The sequence below is a fragment of the Vulpes lagopus genome, chromosome 1 (assembly GCF_018345385.1).
Source record: "Vulpes lagopus strain Blue_001 chromosome 1, ASM1834538v1, whole genome shotgun sequence".
Lineage (NCBI taxonomy): Eukaryota > Metazoa > Chordata > Mammalia > Carnivora > Canidae > Vulpes > Vulpes lagopus.
Window position 1 is genome coordinate 181,306,203 of NC_054824.1, and position 20,218 is coordinate 181,326,420.

The window sequence follows — 20,218 nt, forward strand, 5'->3', positions numbered from 1 at the left end:
GGGCTTGGGGGGAAGCGTCCGGACCCCAAGGTAGGATCCCACGGGGGTGGGCTCGTCGGGGCGGCTGTCCGGCCGGGCTGTGCCCCGGGGCGTCTCGGTGCGGGGGAGGGCACCCGGCCGCGCCCGCTGACTTGCGCTCGTCTCCGCCAGCGCGGCCTCCGCTCGGGCGATCACCTCCTGGGCTCTAAGGATGCTGAACGGCACCACGCTGGAGGCAGGTGAGTCCCACGCCGGCTTCCTTCTGGTTTCCTGTGCCCCTTTCCTGGGGGGGGGGGTGCGCACCGGGGTGCGCGCGTGTGCCCGTGCGCCTGTGTGTGTTACAAACCGAACCGCGCTTCCGAGGCTCTAAACTGCAGCCTCACCCAGGGTCCTACCGGGGCTCCTGAAAGCCGCGGTCCCCTCCTTTCGCCTTTGCCTTCAGTGTCGTCGACTTTTTGGAGGCTGGAGAGGGGGAGGCGGAGGTCACCGCGCAGCTGAGCCGCGAGTTGTCCGCCGCGTGAGGGATGCGCCCTGGGCGCTCCGCGGTGCCGCTGGGGGCGTCTCCCCCCTGCCAGGGGTGGGGGGCAGAGCTGACACCCTCTCCCACCCGCGTAGGGCTTGCCTGGAAACTGGCTCCCCCCGCATTTTTTGTTCAATGCAAACCCCGCGCAGCCGGTCCTGCGCGCCACCTCGGAGGACGCTGTGCGGGACCTCGGCCTTCATTCCTCGGGGGCCGACGGCCCCGCGGAGCAGCCAGGGTCAGGGAAAGGGGCTTCGGCTTTCGGATGTGGCCACCGCGCCCCCCGTGCCCCCCTCCGCCTCCCCTCCCCCCGCAGAAGCAGCGGGGGACCACGGAGGACGGAGACCTGAAGGGGACCAGCGACGGTCGGTGGCTCTGCGGGTGCAGAGGATGCGCGCGGAAGGGTCGGGCCTGGGGCGCCGCGGGGCGCAGCTGGGGCGCGGCTCTGAGGCTCCGGGGGGCGCAGGAGGGCTCCCCCGCCCCAGCTCCGCTCGGCCGCTCGCATCCGCCTGGACCGAGGCCCTCCCAGCAGGACTGAGCCAGGGACGCGGCCGTGCGGCAGTGCCAGGCTGGACCCGCTTGAACGGAGGGGGTCCCCAAGCCCACCGACCAGGGAAAGGCCTGGCGGCTCGGGACCATCCGCTCAGCCCCCGCCCGGCGCAGCCGGGGTGACCGGGACTGGAGCGGTTCCCAGCTCCAGACGACGTCGACTTCCTTCCCCGGGCCCTGGGGTGCTCACGAGAGCCAAAAGCCAGACACGGCTTCAGGAGCTGCACCTTTCAGACCAAGGGGGCTCCTCAACCAGTTTAGCAGGGTCAGGAGGAAAGGTGACCTGTGCCCTGTGAAGGGCAAACCCGGGGCCCAGGATCTCGGCTTCCCAACGTCAGGTATAAAGAGAACTTGAGTTGCCAATGCTCTCCAGCGACGGTGGCCTGGGTTATCTTCCTCTCTGGATCCTAAAGCTACTGCTCCCTGGGCAGAGCCATGCATCCCCTTGATTTCCCCTCTCCTGCCCTCTGGGGAGTTTTTCTGGGCAAGGAGCCTGGGACAGACTTGCAGCCTACGTGGAGATTCCAGGACCTTGCACCATCCATCTCTGTCCTACTGCTCTGTCCCGCTAGAGACCAGCCACCCGCTTTTCTGAAAGCGGCAACAGTAGCCAGACTGGATGGATCGCAGAGCCACGGAGAGAATGGATTGAGTGTGACCAGTTGTGAGGAGGGTTGCGCCTGGCCAGGGTTCTGACCCACTGCTCCGAACAGAGCCTTGAGTTCAGGGAGGAGAGTGGAGATCCTATTAAGGGTGGTGGTGGTGGGGGGGAGCCCCTTGCACCTGTCCCATTTAGAGAGGCACAGCCCCAGGAAATGAATCAGGGAGCACTCCAACCTTTCTAGAGCACTCCTGGGCTATTCTGAGGGACACCGGGCTCCAGTCCCTCCTCTCAAGAGGTGAAAGAAGTCAGAGGTACAAAGGTGCTCTCCTTAAAGTGCTTACTGCCCTTTCTAAGAGTAGTTGGGGGGGCTCTTATGTAACCTCTGGGGCTCCAAGACAAAAAGGATACCCCAGATCACACACCCAATTCTTGGAGCATCTCCTCCCCACCGTGGCCATCCACTTTAAGGAGCTGTGAGAGGAGGAAGGGCTGGGCAGATGGGGAGCAGTTTCTGCGGAACTAAAAAGGACCTCCCAAACTCCAGCAGCACCCCCTGCCCCACCCCTAGCTTTCTGCAAACTTCCTGCATTGGCTGAGAAGGAAGACTCCTGGCAGTTCACTCCTTTATGGGAAGCAGCAACTCCCACCGGGTGCAGGAACTTATAACCTGAGTTTTATAAGAAAAAGCAGGCATAGCTGGGATCCAACCCCGAAGCTCACTGTGGAAGGTGCTCTGCCCCGCCTGTACCTGATAGACGATTAACAAATATTTGTGGAACAGATGAAGGGATGAAGGATGCTTTACAGCACTTCTGTGATTGGCTTCCTTGGAGACTGCACAGAACTCTGGCTTTTTCCTGGAGTTGTTTGTTAAACTTTCACTTCATTAAGTCTCCACAGTTTCATCTCTTGCAAGAACAGGGTCGTGTTCCTGGGTTCTTTGTTGTTTTTTGCGGAGCCGTACCAAAATCCAACAACAGCCAAACCCGATTCCAAACACCCCCATTTGGTAGGGGGGGGGGTGGGCGGGGAACGGTAGTTTAGTCCGGAAACTAGACAAAGCAAGTCCCTGGATTGAGGTCCCGAGTTTACTTTTTCCTTGGAGCTTCCTGGGGTTAAGTGACTGATTTTCTTCTGAGAGACCCCTTCTCTTCCCCTCCTCCCCCCTCCTCCCCCTTCTCACCCCTCCTCCTCTTTCTCCTCCTCCTCCTCCTCCTCCTCCTCCTCCTCCTCCTCCTCCGGGTCTGAGTCCATTTAGCTGCTGACTTGTGGGAAGGCAATCTGCCCTTTGTGAGAGGACCTGCTGTCTCTGAAAGGGTTGCTGCTCCCAGCCCCTCTTAGGGCCCCTTCGTTTGCGCACGTGGGTTTGAAAAGCTCATTGATTTCCATCCAAAGGGGCTAATTACATTACTTACAGTAAATAGCAGCCCTGCTGTCCGGTAGGGCTGCCAAAGTGAGGGGGGGGAGGTCTCCAGCTTAGTTCACTTGATTGGCTTCATTTTTGTGTGAAATTGTGTTTTATGAGCTGCATTCTGGCACCCGGAGGACTGGAACAGCGTCCAGTCTGCAAATAACATTATTCTTGACCCTGAGAAAAGAGCAAGGGGAAGCAGTGGAGTCTTGGGTTTCATGGAAGAGGTGACTCCAGCAGCTTCAGAAGGCGATGCTTTGGGACAGGAAGTCAGACTGCGCTCGAGTAGTTCCCTTCCTCCCTCCGCACTAGTCTGCCTCCCTTCCCTCCTTCCCTCCTTCCCTGCTTCCCTCCCTCACGCCTTCCCTCCTTCCTTCCTCCCCTCCCTTCCTTCCCTTCCCTCCTTCCGTCCCCCCCCCTCATTCGCAATCCCTCTCTCTTATTTCTTCCCCTTCCCCGTTTTCCTTTCCTCCCTCCTTGCTCCTCTCTCCCTCTCCCTCCGTCTCCCTGGATTTGGCCGCTGTGGGCCCCCAGGCTCCTGCCCGGGGTCCCCGGCCGTGGGGAGCCGAGCCCCGGCTGGAAGGCCGGCGATGGGGAGAGGTGGGAAACGGGCAGGAGGCTGCAGAGCTGCAGAGAGCCGCCCGCTCCCTCCTTTCTCTGCTTAAAGCCGGGCTGGTTCCTGCCGCTGCTGAGCCTCGGGCCCCCAGGGGGCTTCTGGTGGTTTGAATGAATCGACAATATCAGAGTATTGTGGACACTTTTTATAGGGCCAAGAGGGGCCCGCGAACGGAACAGAGGGAGACGGAACAATCCGGCCCCTTGTGAGGCTCAGGTCGGCCGTTGGTGTGGGCTCTCACCTTCCCCCCTTTCCCATCCTCCTGCGTGCGGGGGGCACCCAGTTGTACAAGCCCCCCCCCCTGTCCTGCAAGGGCACTGGGAGCCCGGGCAAAAGGGCGCACCCCTCCTCCCGCAGGGGGGCTCCACTTGCTGCCCACGCTGCCGAGGGGCCAGTGGGACCCCTGACTCGCCAGCAGGTCACCTTCAGGCCCGAGCCGGGGGAGAGAATACCTGGCCCTGGAGTCCTGGTTCCCAGCAGCGCTCTCCCCCTCCAAGTCCGTGCCCTGTCCTCCGCATTCAGTTTTCAGACAAAACCTTTTTTTTTATTGCCGAAAGTAAACTTGAGGATCTTCGGTTCTCAGAGCCCGAGCTTCACTTCGGGTGGTGCCCCAGGCCCCGGGAGGGTGGAGGGCCTCTAGGGGACGTGAGGCGACCTGCTTTTCAAGAGTGAGTTGAGGAAGAGGGGAAGGGAGGGATATCTAACATTTACTTATTGGGGAGGGGGGCTGTAAGTGAGGGACCATAAAGCCCACAAGGAGGGAACCCCAAGGTTGGAGCTCACCTTCCCTATGCCTGTCTGATCTTGAACTTGGACCAAATAGACCCATCTTCTGCCTCCTGTAGCAGGGCGGGCACAATAAGGGCTCCTTCCCCCTCCCCCCCTTTAAAATGTGATTACTGGGAACTCTTGGAAGGATGAGTGTGTGTGTGTGTGTGTGTGTGTGTGAGTGTGTGTGCTGGGGGGGGGAACAAATGCCCCCTCCTACTACCCCCCCTCCAGCCCCCTCCCCTTTGTAATGTTTGTCCCTGCTTGCCCATCACCAGGGGGTTGAGAGGAGTATGACAGGTCTTTGTTGTCTGAATAAAAATCCGTGGCAGCTCCGGGGAGAGAACTCCTCCTACTAAATTATCAAAAATGGGCTGGCTTTAGTCTCTTAACAAATTGGACACAGCTACGGCAGGAGCAGTCCCCAACCCAACCTACAGGCACTGGGAACTTGCAAGCAGCCAGGGACCGCTGAAAATAGCACTTCTTTTTCTTTCTTTGTGTTCAAAACTATTTTTCTTTCTTCCCCAGATTTTGTTTTCCTCCCCCCGCTGCAGTTGTTTCACATTAGTAACTCGATCTCTCTCGGAGCAGTAAGATTCGCCTTCTCCGGCTCCTTTTTCCCTCCGCCCCTGTTTGTTTGTTTTCTGCACATCTTCAGGGAGCCACTGGGCTCCTTTCCCTCCTTCTTTTTTCTTTTTCTTTTCTTTCCCTTTTCTTTTCCTTCCCCCCCCTTCCTTTTCCAAGCAGACCGCTTTGCACCCCGTCTGCGTCGTTCTTCCTCCCTCTGTCCCTCCTGCCCTCCGTCCCCGAGCGTCGCTGCGCTCCTGCAACACGCAGCTCCCGGCCGCGCCTCTGCTCCTTCCCTGGATGAGCTGAGAGCCGCGGGCGTGTGTATATGGAAATAGTGGGGTGCCGAGCCGAAGACAACTCGTGTCCTTTCCGCCCCCCAGCCATGCTCTTCCACGGGATCTCCGGAGGCCACATCCAAGGCATCATGGAGGAGATGGAGCGCAGATCCAAGACCGAGGCCCGCCTGGCCAAGGGCGCGCAGCTCAACGGCCGCGACGCGGTAAGGAGGGGCCCCCGGGCCGGGGCTGCCCGTGCGCGCTCCGCGGGGTCGGGCCTCCAGTCCCCGGCCGGCCGCGCGGAGGATGGGGGGGCCTGGGCACGTCGGCGCCCGGCGGGCGGGTGGCTCTGCTCCGCTCCGCCTGCCTGCGGGCTGACAACACCCCTCCTCGGACCAGAGACGTCTCCGCCACTGCGACCTTGAGCTCGCTCGTCTGCGCCGCCGCTGCTCCCGGCAGACCCGGGAGGGCCGGGAGCGAGACGATGGGGCGCACGGGGGTGTCCCCCGCTGCAGACCTCAGACTGGGAGCTCCGGCGCCCCCCGCTTGCCCGCGGGCCAGGGGCGCGGCCGGGAGGGCGAGCTGGATGCGCGCGGCCCCGCGGGAGCCCAGGTGGCTCTAGCCTCTGCGGGTGATGCGGGGCTCGCCGGGGTCACCTTGAGCTCCCGGGACGCCCCGCGGTTCCCGGGGTCTCGGGCAGCCCGGCCCGGCCCCTCTAGAGAAACAGGGCTGCGCGCAGCTTCCGGGCCCGGGCGGCTGTAACGTGGAGGGAGGGGGGTGGTAAGGAACACCCCGAGCCCACGCGCGACAACCCTCACGCGAGGTGATGGGCTCCCGCTGTTGCTCCTGCTCGTAGTAATAAGATCCCTGTGCACTTGATAGAGGAGCCCAGCCACGAAGCATCGTGCTTCCCTTCCCCACTTAGGAGCCAGAGGGGGGAAAAGTGCAGAAGTCTCCGGAAATGCTTTCAGCCACACGGAGCTGTGTAGGTCCTTGGGCATCACCCCGGGAATTGCAGCAGTTGCAGCTCGAACCTGCCCCGGGCGGCCCGGTGGTGCTTGGGGCTTGTGCTTCCACGTTTGCAGCACGAAGGGAGAGTGCAGGGCCCCTGGTCTGAGCAAAGGACCAGACTTTACCTTTCCAGGCCCGCGAAAGTTTTGTGGGGAAGTCCGCCCCGTTCCTGCTAGTCTGGAGGGAAGTGCCCCCGGGGTCACTTTCTCCTTCCCCCTTTTCCTTGTTTGTGGCTCTCCTGTTGAACACCAAAAGGCAGCATCCCCCACCCGAATCGCGTGGCGGGGCTGGACTCCCCTTCAGCCGGGTCGGTGGGTTGGCGGGAGGAGGGGGGTGAAGCTTGGCTTGGGGCACTAAACTGATTTTCCGGACCCAGCTCTCCGGGGTCTGTTAGTGCCGGGAAAGGGGGACTTGCTGGGGACGGGCGCTTTAGGCCCTTCCATCTCCCTGCAAATGAGACAACGGCCCCAAATACCCCGGTGGAGCACAGGTATCATCATCTCTGCCTTCCTTCCGACTGAAAGCTGCCTCTAAGAATTTAGAGAAACGGAGTGGCTTTAAAGACCATCTGTGTTCGTTCAAAGCCCCTTTCCGTCCCCCCCGCAAAAACCTCCGTTGTTTTATTTCGTGTGCGTCGAAAGCCACAATTTCCCAGCACGTCTGTTCGAGTTGGGGAGCATCCCCCAAGCTAGACCCCGGTGCGCTCCTGGCATTTTTAAAAACAGGCTCGAGGCGGACGGCCCATCTCTAGGGCGTTAAGGGAGGATGGAGACGGGGCCGGCCTGCCTGGGGCTTGATAGTCCCCGCAGAGCCGCTGCGGAAAGGGAGTGCGTGGTCGCGGGAGGGGAGCCTCGCGCCGGCTCCCTCCGTCCCTCGGTCCCTCCGCGCCCCGGCCCCGCGCCGCCCCCGACCCCGGCCGCGCCCCCGGGGTGCTGGACCCCGGGTGCGGGGAGGGAGCTGCGCGGATGCTCAGCGCGCGCCGTGCTTTGCCTTGCAGGGCATGCCCCCGCTCAGCCCGGAGAAGCCGGCCCTGTGCGCCGGCTGCGGGGGCAAGATCTCCGACAGGTACTACCTGCTGGCTGTGGACAAACAGTGGCACCTGAGGTGCCTGAAGTGCTGTGAATGTAAGCTGGCCCTCGAGTCCGAGCTCACCTGCTTCGCCAAGGACGGTAGCATTTACTGCAAGGAGGATTACTACAGGTATTCCCGCCCCCGGCCCTCCCGCCGCCCCGGTACACCTGGTACACCTGGCGGGGCCACCTGCCCGAGCCTGGGAGCCAGCCTCCCCGCGGCCCGCCCCCCTCGCCCCCTCGGGGTGCAGCCCCGAGCCCCGAGCCCCAGCCCCGAGCCCCGGGCGGGCCACTGCGGACACCTTCACGCCGCGCCACCCCCCGGAGGGCGCCGAGGATGGGTGGGAGGGACACCCAAGGTCTGGAGCTACCGCTGAGCCTCTGTCACCCACTCCCGACACTTCGCAGCTCAGGAGGGGGAATCTGGAGAAGCCGGGAAATAGTGAATAGGTGTCTGTCCACCGAGACGAGAGCGGGTGGTTTTTTTCTTTTTTTTTTTTCCCTTTTTTTTTCCGTTTACTACGAACTGGATGAGATCCGCACCGTGGACCTGAACTGGTGGCCGGGGCCGCCGACACCGCGTGTTAGGTCTGCGCGGGGGTGGCGGGAGACCACGCACAGGACCATGAAAAGGAAAAAATTGCGGTTGGTGAAACCCAAGCTACTCAGTTCTCAGTTCCATTTACTGCTAGTTGGGACCGTGCCGGCCAGCCTGCAGTGTAGACTCCACGCATTCTTTTTTTTTTTTTTTTTGATGCTTCCCAGTTATTTTTCTGGAGTGGGGAAGAGAACTGCGTGCAAGTGACCTAGCTCTGCTCTCAACCAAAGGGGGAGAGGAGACTTAAAAAGAATTAGATTTCCTCTGCAAAAGCGTCTATCTGAATGCCTTCATGCACATACAGCCGTAAATAATAGTAATAATCATACCACCCTCCATAGAACGTTTTTTTTAACAGATGAAACTCTTTTCCTTTGGCATCACGGTTCAATATTCTTTACGGAGCGTTTGAGTTCGCTAGTGTGGCTTGTTTTGTTTTGTTTTCCTGGCTTATTTGTTTGTTTGGGTTTTCCTTTTTAATCTTAACTTCCCAGAGAAGGAAACTGAGGATGTTCCCTGATGCTTCTAACTGTAATGTAAGAGTTCTTCGTCCTGCTCACCAGAGCGGGTCACTAAGCAAATAAAATTAATGACCAAATGGACCCGTGTCCTCTTCTCACCGCCACCTCCTAGGTGTCAATCTTGGACCCCTGCTGACCAAATCCCAGGTGTCAAGGGTGGGAGATGGCCCTGCCTTTGCCTCACCCAGGGCCCTGACTTCTTTTTTTTTTTTCTCTCTCTCTCCAGAAGGTTCTCTGTGCAGAGATGTGCCCGCTGCCACCTTGGCATCTCCGCCTCCGAGATGGTCATGCGTGCCCGAGACTCCGTCTACCACCTGAGCTGTTTCACCTGCTCCACTTGCAACAAGACCCTGACCACGGGCGACCATTTCGGCATGAAGGACAGCCTGGTGTACTGTCGCGCCCACTTCGAGACCCTCTTGCAAGGGGAGTACCCACCGCAGCTGAGCTACACCGAGCTGGCGGCCAAGAGCGGCGGCTTGGCCCTGCCTTACTTCAATGGCACGGGCACCGTGCAGAAGGGGCGGCCCCGGAAGCGGAAGAGCCCGGCGCTGGGGGTGGACATCGTCAATTACAACTCAGGTGGGTCCTTCCTGCGGGCACCCTGGCCCGGGGGGGTCCCAAGGAGGACTCCCTAGAGCGCCTTTCCCCTCCGAGACCCCAGATCCGGATCCGGTGGCCAGGGGTGTTTGGCTTCCTCTGTACAGCTCCCTTTCACTCGGAGGGGGAGAGAGGGAGAGGAGGAGAGAGGGGAAGAAGGAGAAATGCAGAGGGGAGAGAGGGACCTTTATTTAGGTTGTGGCAAAAAAACACATTCAAGACCAAGGGGCTGCAGTGACTTCCCCCAAACAGGCCGAGCCAAATCCTTGTTGCCCATTAGTTAATGAGCCCATTAGTTTCTGGTTCCCAGTTGGAGCAAAACAGCCCCAGGGCAATTCCTGTGTGGAGGCCAAATTATAGATCCTGGAGGAGGTTTTCCTATATACTGAAAAAAAAAAAAGAAAGAAAAAAGTGATCAGAGCCCAACTCCAGTCTAGAGGGAGCAGAGGCTGTGGTCAGCAGCCCAGAGTTAATCATGAACACAGTTGGCCAGAGTGTTGAAAACCGAATCCCTGATGCTGGTGAAAAGCAGCTGTAGGGGTGGGAGTCCCCCGGCACAGCTGGCACAGCTGGCACAGTTGAGCTGGCTGCCCCCAGGTAGGTCAGGGGACTCATCCAGGCGCCCGGACAGCCGACAGCGGGGCCGGGGCCACCCCAGGGCAGGCCGGCTGAGGAGGCGCAGCGGAGTGACAGGCCGCTCCTCTGGCCTCCACCCGCCTTCTAAGTAAAGACAAAATGCAGGCAGCAGGCCCGCAGCCACGTCCCTCCCCGCTTTGCGGGCGACCTACCCGTTGTCAGTCGCGCGCCGGCTTCCCGCGGTTGGTGGTCTGCTGGGCTCTCCATCCCTCGGCCGGGTGCAGGCCGCTGTCCGTCGGTCTGACTCCAAGCAGGACGGAGGCTCCGACTTCCAGACCCTGGGCAAGGGCGCCTGGCCCGCCCCAGCCTAACTGTTAGGAAACCAAGGACTGCTGTCCCCAGGCAGGGTCGCCCGGCCCTGGGTGGGAATCTCAGAGGCAGGAGACTCAGGCTCGGGGTTCATTCTGTGGGGAGGGAGCTTGAGGACCTCTCTGGGGCCACCCCGCTCTGTTACCGGGAGCACCCAGATACCGGCCAGCGCGTGGCCATCCCAGGACACAGATCTTGCTGGGGTTTGCCTTCTGGTGCCCCCTGCCTGGTACGGCGCCTGACCCTTTGATGCTCAGCGGTAGGGGACCGGGATGCCCTCGGATCAGTGGTTCAGCTAGGCCGGTGTGAACCATTTGGAAGGAACAGTGGGGCTCGGAGCCCCGAGGTGTGCGGGCAAGCGGCTCCGGCGGGGCAGGCTCTCCCCAGGCCGGGGCACGGTGGGTTAGGGACCCGGGAGGGTTCATAGGGCCCCCACCGGACCGGCCGCGTTAGGGCTGTGCGCAGCCCCAGGTCCTGCCCTCCCCTGCTGCGCCTCTGCCTGCACCTCGGTTCGGGGCCCCAGCACCCCACCGCTCATTTGGTCTCCTTTGATGCAAAGTCCCCGAGCGGGACAGGCGGGGCACTAATTGTTCCTTATTAATGGAAGATGACATCGGAATCTCGAGTCACTCACCAAGGCCCTAAAGCCCTAATTAGACCGAGAGACCGAGACCGAGGGGCGGGGACCCCCCCCCCAAGGAGCGCAGGGCCTTCGGAGAGAGGGGATCCCTCAGCCCTGGGTGGAGATTTCTGGCTCCCCGAAGCAAGCCTGGTCATGTCATCTAACTAGCCAAATTGGATTTTGCCTTGGATCTTACTTTATGTTGGCAAGATCCGGGGAGCCTTAAGGACGGTGCAGTTTAGTTTCCCCTGCTTCTCGGAGGAGACCTAGAGCACGCATATTTATTTCTTAAAAAAGAAAAAAGAGAGAAAGAAAGAAAGAAAAAAGAAAGAAAGAAAGAAAGAAAAGAAAGAAAGAAAGAAAGAAAGAAAGAAAGAAAGAGAGAGAGAGAGAGAGAAAGAAAGAAAGAAAGAAAGAAAGAAAGAAAGAAAGAAAGAAAGAAAGAAAGAAAGAAAGAAAAAACAATTTTTCTCCCACTTAGGTCTTTAGTTTGCAAGTTAGTGCTGCTGCGAGGTTGATTGAGAAAGGTGGTGCTGGTTTGCTCAGGCGGGAGGACAGGGTCCTGAGGCCTCCCCACCCTCAGTTTGCACATCACACCACCCCAGACTGGATGCTTTTTTAATTAGCATCCACCCCATCCTTTCCGTTTTTTTCCCTAGGGATGCAAATGAATAATAGATCCTTCTTTAAAATCAGGTGAAAATAATCTAGAGAAATCGGGTTAAAGATACGCGACTAGAAATCAACCCCACCACTAAAAACTAAATGTTTGTGGATCCGATGCCGGTTTGTTACAGAAGTAGCCAAAGAAAGGCTTCAGCAAATTTAAGACATTTTAAAGGGTAGAAAGTAAAATGGACCACACGGTTTTAACTCGTTATTCTAGCTTTCTCTGGATCTTATATTGCCACCTCTGCTTACACGTAAACCAGGCTCAGGAAGAGTAACACTGACACGAAACAAATATAATTTATACGTTCATATATATTTTTTTAAACGGTCAGAAAATGTGTTTAGGATTCAAAGACATCCAGAGAAGATGTGAAACTTGGCAAAGATCACGTAGTGCTTGACATCTGGCAAATGCCTTTTAATGAGAATATTCCTAATTTAGTTTATGCCTCCTTGTGCAGATACCGGGCAGATATTTCAGAAAGAGACATAGTTTATTTGAAATGCCGGATTGAAATGCAGCCCCCCGCCCCCCCCCACCACCAGGGGTGAGACGAAGATTTCCTGAACGATAGGCAGCTCTGATTTGGGTAATTTAGCATTAATGGGGAGACTACATCTTTTTTTTTTTTTGCTAGTTTAAAAAAAAAATTTCCCTTCCTTAGGTTTTCTTCTATTCCAAACTTCAAAAAGCTCCTGATGGTTGTTAAATTAGCCTGGCACTGACCCCTAGTGGTCTCCCAGGGATCAGTTAGTTCTCAGAAGGTTACACACCTTCGGAACAGAAACTCTCTTTCCAATAGGTGACCACTCCGTAAGTGACTGGAAAATAAAATATTTAGATCTTCTCACTGACTTTATAATGCCAGACGTGTACTTAGAGGTGTATGTTTAAAGGAGTTTTAAGAGCGTTATCATTTCATGTCATAATTCAGGGTGAAAAAACACATATAGCTTTGGAAGTAGACCCTAGGGACACACAATCACTTGCAAGTTTGTATAATGCATTTGTAGTTAAACACAAGCAGTTTAGGATAATGCACCGAGTTACTCTGTGGAAGACACAGATTGCTCTTTTAGGTTGAATAACACGATGACACCGTCGCAGGAAAAGCAGACAGTAATATCTGGGTAATGAACAGCTAACAATCTCCTTATACACTGGGTGGTAGTCTGTGTGGAAACAAGTCTCATTATTGTGTTTAATGAACTCGGGTTATCTGCTGAGTTTTTACCCACCAATGATGAATATAGGATGCATACTCAGAAAAGCAATTTAATCAAACTGTTCTACGATTATTTTTCACAAACTTCATTTTTAAAGACTAATGAAGTACATAGTGAGGTTAGGACTCATATTCATCTCTAAAAAATATTATCTTGGGGTGGGGTAGTGGCTCAGGGAGTTATTTAAACACTAGGTCAAGCCTTCTATCCCAAGTGTAATATTGGATTTGATGTGCTGTTCAGGAAAAGTTACGTGTTACTGACATATGAGGGGAATGAAACCTTATTTGAAGAAGCCTCCAAAGACTGAGGTGCACCTCTTTGACCATTTTCTTGTGGGCACATTTATAATCTGGTTGTGAAATATAGCTCAGTTTACTGGAGATAAGTATCGTTTTATGGTAGCTCATAAGATGCTGTTTCATCCATTGGAGGATATGAAAGTACAATTCTGTAGAATATTTGAACCCAGCATATCCCCACTGGGCTAAAATAGGATAAAATGTAAAATATATTCTTTCTCTTATCTCTGAGTACATGTTACTTTTCTGCTGCAGTTTAGGAAGTCTAGGCTCAACATTTGTATGTGTGTGTCTAGCTTGGATTCCATTCAAGTTGACTTGATTTTTCATTAATAGCCACTCAATTTTATTGATGATCAGAGATTCAAAATCCCGGGGAGTGCTGTAGAGCCCTGGCCCTGTTGCTTGACTTAGGGGACCCAAAGGTGAATGTTACATAACCTTTTTCTCAGCGAATTCATCTGCTCTTTTGCCAAATGTGCCCTCCTACTTAGGTGTCTTGTGGAAATATAAACAGAGGAGACATTAACTCATGCTTAATGTAATGTCTTCTTACATTAGAGAGAATTTCTTGTTAAATGGGTTTTGTGAGGAAATGTGATGGCCTCTTGGTTGATGACCAAAACTACTGTTTCTGTATATATGCTGACTTATCAAAAATAAGTTCTAGAACATAATTCTAACCGGAGCGTAGCAGACAAATAATATTTTATCAAGCAGAAGAGCTAATATTAAGCAATGCCTTACTTTCTTCAGATTCAGGTTTTGTCTGCCCCCCACCAAGTGACATGATCAGATTTATTTTAGATATTCTATTGTAATGTTCTAAAATGTAGTGCGAGCTGATCTGAAAATGCCCCATATACGTAACTGAAGTAAGCATTCAAAGGGAAAAAAATTGCCATGCCCCTTAAGTTGAGAAGTTGGCTAAATCAGTAAATATTTAGCCAAATATTTTCATTTTGTAATCATAGTTTCTTTGCAGAGCCAGTAGGTTATTGGGAATAGCCTCTTAAATGCGCAATTTTACATCCCGGGGATAAAAACTTTCAGGCTGGCTTCAAAGGCTGGGTTGTTTTGCCCTCAATGCTGAGCAGGGCTTTTGCAAGGAGAGAGATGTTACCCTCTTCCTGCCAGGCCAGCCAGGGGGCACAGCTCAAATCCCACTCACACACATCCACGGCGAAAAGGGCCGAGATCTAAGTGGAGAAGTAAGTGCCATCAGCGTCTCTGAACTGTGAGCTGTGGGGAGCGCTTCAGGCATGAACTGAGTGAAGAGAAGTCTGGGCTCCTTCTCTTTCAGAAATATTTATTAAAATAACGCCAAGGGAAAACTATTTTCTTCTTGGGATTGCCCAACGTTAACCAGTTACAGTTAAAAAAAACATCCTAAAAAAAATGATACCCTTGGGATTACAGAAGAAATCTACAAATTTGTATTTTGCAACTTCTCCCCTTTCTCCAGCCACTTTCTACCTTTTTCCCTGATTGCGAAGACTCTAGGAATATCAGAAAAAGTGAAAACTTGGAACTGAGTTACATTCTTCCTCAGTTGGGGGGCTCTCAGGAACTCTGATTCTCGAGAGGTGACATTACTGTTGGCATATCCCCCCTGGCAAAGAACAGTGCCTTCAGGTAGTGCACCTCATTTCACAAACAGACAAAACTTGGGGTCTCTAGAAACTGTGAGTGTGTGTGGAAGTGCAGGTGCCAACATGCATAAATATATTCGAGTTTTTCCTTTTCATTTTTGGGTCTTTCTTTCACACTTACGGCTTCTTGGTCTTCCCGAGCTTCCTAGCAACCATTATGCAAGAGAGAGGATTTATCTAATATTTTTTTTTCTATTACATCAACTTTGGTTGTGTCCATACTAAGAGACTGGGTTGGCTGACTCGGGCAATTAACCTCTTTGTTTTGTCTAGACACCGCTTATAATTGGGGGGACGGCCTTTCCCACTGGTGCTTTATTATCGTAGCATCATGCGGCCTGCCACCACCGCAGCTAATGCCCGACTTGCCCCTGAGCTGTTGTTTGCTCGCTGTTACCACAACAGGTTGTAACGAGAATGAGGCAGACCACCTGGACCGGGATCAGCAGCCTTACCCACCCTCGCAGAAGACCAAGCGCATGCGAACCTCCTTCAAGCACCACCAGCTCCGGACCATGAAATCCTACTTTGCCATCAACCACAACCCGGATGCCAAGGACCTCAAACAGCTTGCTCAGAAAACAGGCCTCACCAAAAGAGTCTTGCAGGTAAGAAACCTCCATCATTGGCTGTGTATACCTCTCCCTTACCCTTGCCAGCAAAAATAGTTCGCTGCCCTGTTCAGAGCAATACAGATCTTTCCTGTGCTGCTCTTCATTAGTTTACCTTAGTTATCTCCCTAGAGGGTAGGCCGAAATTTTGCAGGGGCTTCCCAGAGGGGTGCCCAAAGACAGACCCAGGATCTTCTAAAATGCAGCCACCTTCTCCCCGTAGGTGGAGAGATGGGGCCACCAGAGCCAGCACAGCCTGCCTCCCTGCTCTGCTAATGTGGCTGATGTTATTTGTAAAATTGTGGCTTTAGGGCGTTCCATTCACACTAGGCTCGGTGCAGAGTTGAGGGGGACCTGCTGGTGCTGTTTTACCGCAGCAGCAAACTCTCGGCAGGCTCACTCACAGGACATGGCCTTCTAAATGCAGATCGACCCTGTATTTTCAACTCAGGAAAAGCCACAACCGCGGTCAGTGTCTCAGCGACCAATTCTAGCAAGTGTCTTCCTGTTTCAATAAACCGTATTTGGAAACTAAATATTAGGAGTTAGATCTGCTGTCCAGTTGTTCTCCTAAACTCATAGTGGTCAGAATAGACAGCTAATGAAATTAGTGTGGGTTGCTGTGGGTCACCTGTGATCTTTTTCTATTTCTTAGTGACAAATTACAGACCCTTAAAATTTTACCGGTTTCTGGCTGCTTGGGGTCTGTGGCCCTGGGTTTTCCTTATGCAAAGACAACTTCCTGAAATCCGTTTCCGTAATGTCCATTTCATACGGGTCATTCTTCCTTTGCGAAACTTTCAACGACCCTGCCTCTCCCCATCCTCAAAAGATCACCAACAGTCAAGGCATCAGGATATATATGTATATATATATATATCCCCCCTTTACCTGTGTGCCTCCATCTCTATGGTTTCTCCACTTAAGCATCCCAAGTGGCACTTGCCAATGCTGGGGTGGGGTGGGGAGGAGATTCTATGCAGTTGAGAGAGCATCTGTAGCCTCACTCTGTTTTAAAAGGAAGCAAAAAAAAAAAAAAAGCCAGAAAAACAAACAATTCTATTTAAAAAGAAAACACACTCCCTCCAAAAAATAAAATAAAAGGCAAGAAAAATAAAAGGCAAGAAAAAAAATAATAAAGGAAAGAAAGAGACAGGAAAAAAAAAGGAGTATAAAATAAACATCGGTAAAGAAATCAATTGGGATTGGTTTGCAGGTTTGGTTCCAAAACGCTCGAGCCAAATTCAGAAGGAACCTTTTGCGGCAGGAGAATGGGGGTGTTGATAAAGCTGATGGCACGTCGCTTCCGGCCCCGCCTTCAGCAGACAGCGGCGCTCTTACTCCACCCGGCACTGCGACCACTTTAACAGACCTGACCAATCCCACTATCACTGTAGTGACATCCGTGACCTCTAACATGGACAGCCACGAATCTGGAAGCCCCTCACAAACTACCTTAACGAACCTTTTCTAACATTGGTTTTTTTTTGTTGTTTTTTTTTTCTTTTTAATTCTTCCTCTTCTTCCTCTTCTTCTTCTTCTATTATTATTTTATTATTTGCAAGATTTTTTTTTTTCCTGACCCACAAGATACTTGGGAAATAAGAACAACAGCTTGGTGTGTAGCATCTGCAGCCACTTGGCAAATGAGTTTACAGTATTGTCTCCTTGACAAAGTGGTTTTCTTTTCTTTTTTTTTTTTTTTTTTTTGTCTACAAAGTGTATTAGCTGTTTTTTTTTTTTTTAATTAGATCTTTCAGCTGGTAAGGGGAGTTTTTTGATTATTCTAATAAGTGCCTCTTAAAATTGTATGTTACTTATTTCCAGAATCTCGAAGAAAAAAAAAACTGGTATTATGATGAGCAAATAATCATATTCCCAGTGAAATGATTAGGCTAATAAAGAATCAGATCATTAATTAAAGTCATTTTTTAAATCGTGCAACTCTGTGTGTACTTATGGAATTTTGAAAACGTCACATTGTTTTTTTTTAATTTTCAAACTGAAAGCATGTTTTGATTATTCTTTTTTTTTTCTTACAAGTGAGGAATATGATTAAACAAAAGCATTATCTATAGCAGCTCCAAATATTAAAGATCAATTAGGTGGGAAATGTGTTCTGAGAATGTGATTTTTCCTTCTTTTGGGGATGTATATCCCAGCAAAACTTGTTAGTTAGTTACTGGCTTTTCAACATTTGAAAAATACTTAAACTCCCTGTGTATCTATGAAAATTCCATATCGTGTTTCAAATTCTATACTTTTAACCTAAAGCTAAAAATGATAGTTGTAAAACCGTTCTTTCTAAATTAATTTTTTTCCTAGGGAAAATGGAAATAAGCAAAATATAATTTTTTAAGAAGTTAAAAAATCAGTATAATTTAATTAATAGATCTATTAATTGGCTTCAGCTGTACCATGATATTGTATCTGGCATTCTATATGAATAATGTTTAAAAACAAAAAACCTTAGTAGACTAATATCAACAAAAAGAAATCTTTGGTTTGTTTTGCTTTATTTTACTTTTGCATAGGTTGATATATTTATCAGAAAAGAAAACCTTTTCTGACATTATAGATTTAAAGTTATTAGTCTTGAAGTAGATAAACTCAGAAGCCTTGTGGATGCTGATCTGAATATATTTCCTAGTTTACAGTAGCATTTTTTTTCTTTTAATTTAAGCTAAAATCTTAATGGTCTGGGCAGTGGTGAATGTTCATCTATATGCTTCTGTTGTAGTTAAATACCAATTAGATTGTGGATTTCCTAAAAGAAAAATAAATAAAAAAGAAGTCAAGATATATGTCTTGCTTTAGTGGATTGTTAAGAATAACTTTGCACATATTTTCCACTTTTTGGACCCCTTAAATCTCCTTTGGTGGTCAAAGTGGCTATTTAATAGATTTTAAAGGTGTCCTTCTGGCTGTATAAATGTGTGGTTACATATTGACAGTTCACTGCCCACATTAAAGTGCATTATTGTAACTTTTGCTCAGGGTCTTTAGAAAATTAGCACAGAAAGTAGCTTATTTTTTAAAAAAAGATGATGGAAGATAAGTTAACACTGTAACAGAAGAAAGGTGTGATTGCCATTATATATTTAGCAAGTGTGGTTATCATCTTATATGGAGCTTAAATCTTGACTTTTCATATTTCTATTACATTTTGGGCATTTACCACTAACCAGACCAAACAACCTTGGTAAGGCTGAGATCTTATTAATACACTTTTACAGGTAAAATATTGATACTTATAAATTTTGTTCTTTGACAGAACAATGTATGGTACTATAGATCTACTTTATTAAGTAGACTAATTATAACTCAGTTCTCCTATGTGCCTTATGATATAACTTGGAAGTAAGTTTGTGAAAAATCAGGATATATGTGTTGTTTGTTAAATTAACTGTTTTAAGCCCTTTTGACACCTCACTAGTTTTGTACTGTTTTACCTCTTATTTCCGAAACTCTTTTTATGGTGTATCCTGTTAGAGGGGACAAACATGTCATAGAAAGCAGTTGTGCACTCTTTCAAATATAGTTGATAAATTCAATAATCTTATATATTGAGCTTCGTGTTTATAGTACAGTAAGTGGTCTAGCAAAATTGTCCATGTTTCTTTGTTTATTGATAAATGCATTGTATAGAAACTATTTCCCCTAAATATTTATGGACCAAACAATTGTGATATATCCTATTAAATTTGTGTGAATAAACCATTTTGAATCTAAGGAGTTTTATTTCCCCTCAGTTTTATTTAAGGTTTAACTGTACTAGTGTGTTTCCAATATCTATCTGTAAAAGCTATTAAGGTGGCAATACAGAAAATTTTTTAGATATTCAAACATACAAATAGTTTTCAGACTTCCAAACTTCTGATTCATTTTAAATGTACACATCATTGCATATGCAATGTAATTCAACTTAGAGTTACCTTTAAATATATTTTCTTATAATAAAAGTAATGCCCCACCGATTTGACTCCGCCCAATTTTTAGAATTAAAAACAAGATAATTAGCAGATAAAGTAATTGCATGAAAAGAAACTTAACTATGATTAAGATTTAATAGTAGGTCTATTGAGCACAAATGGATATTTGTAAATCAAAATAGAAATTGAAGACCCCTAAAAGCCAAGTTGCTCTGTAGTTAATAAATTGTCACTATGATTTTTTTCAGGGAGAACAAATCTTGGGGCATTACAGCCAAACATCCCGACGTTTGAAAATTCCCTAAAGTATTAAAAGAAGGGGAAAAGTTTGATCGGAAATCCACTGCAGTGAAGACAAAGACAATATTAGGTTATGATAATCATACATTTTAAAATCTATTGAGCCAAAAAAAAAAAAAAAAAAGAGAGAGACAGAGAGACAGAGAGACCTAAATGTCATATACTGAATGTTAACAAAAATTCTGTTCTTTATGGTGTCTAACACAAACGGAGGCTTAGAGTTATGTGGTTTAAAACAAGATTAGATAAGCCGTGTATAAACCAGAGCAACCTGGCAGTAATATGCCCACCCCATATTTGAAGAAAATTATTATTGCTAAAAAAATCCCACACATTTGTCAAGCACAGTAATTGTAAAATAAAGTCCAAAAACATCCATTTCACCTGCTTGCTAATGTGTATTAGTCCTATCTGTTAATGGCATTTTCCAATTGTAAATTCAAAGAGAAGCTATCACTCATTTGAGAGTATAGGATCAAAACCCAGTAATTTTAGTATTATTGTTTATTACTTCCTTTTTAAACAGAAATCTCTGCATGCACTTTTACATCTGTCACTTCTAGTGTACATCTCTGTATGATGACTTATCTTTGCTGTTTCTTGTATGATAAATAGCTTTCATTAATAAACATTTTATTTGATGCAAACATAGTTAACTTTATGTTAAATACACACTGTTGAAATTACTTTTGAACACTGTCTTAAGAGGCAGCACAATACATTTCCAACTTGTCATCCTTAGGAAAAGAAATCCAAACAATAGAAGGAGGTTAAATTCTGGTAGTCTAGGATAAAGTGACTTACTTGGTTTTTAACTATTCGTGACTTTTTTATTTGTTGTGGTCAATCGACCCATGTAT

The 20,218-nt window shown here is 50.0% G+C and overlaps 1 protein-coding gene across 4 annotated transcripts; it reads left to right on the forward strand.

Annotated features, from left to right (window-relative positions):
- The first annotated feature begins 190 nt into the window (after nt 1-190).
- On the forward strand, nt 191-19,944 carry LHX9 (LIM homeobox 9). Of its 4 annotated transcripts, none has more exons than XM_041769821.1 (6): nt 191-218; nt 5,401-5,519; nt 7,304-7,506; nt 8,722-9,077; nt 14,921-15,123; nt 16,343-16,600. In XM_041769821.1, exons 1-6 carry the CDS (start codon nt 191-193, stop codon nt 16,598-16,600), a joined length of 1,167 nt encoding a protein of 388 aa, XP_041625755.1. The 4 variants fall into 4 exon arrangements, with proteins under 4 accessions (XP_041625755.1, XP_041625747.1, XP_041625763.1 ...); XM_041769813.1 differs by lacking the exon at nt 191-218 and adding an exon at nt 10,775-10,780 and having other exon boundaries at nt 5,061-5,519; XM_041769829.1 differs by lacking the exons at nt 191-218; nt 16,343-16,600 and adding an exon at nt 19,307-19,944 and having other exon boundaries at nt 5,061-5,519.
- Nucleotides 19,945-20,218: the final 274 nt, after the last annotated feature.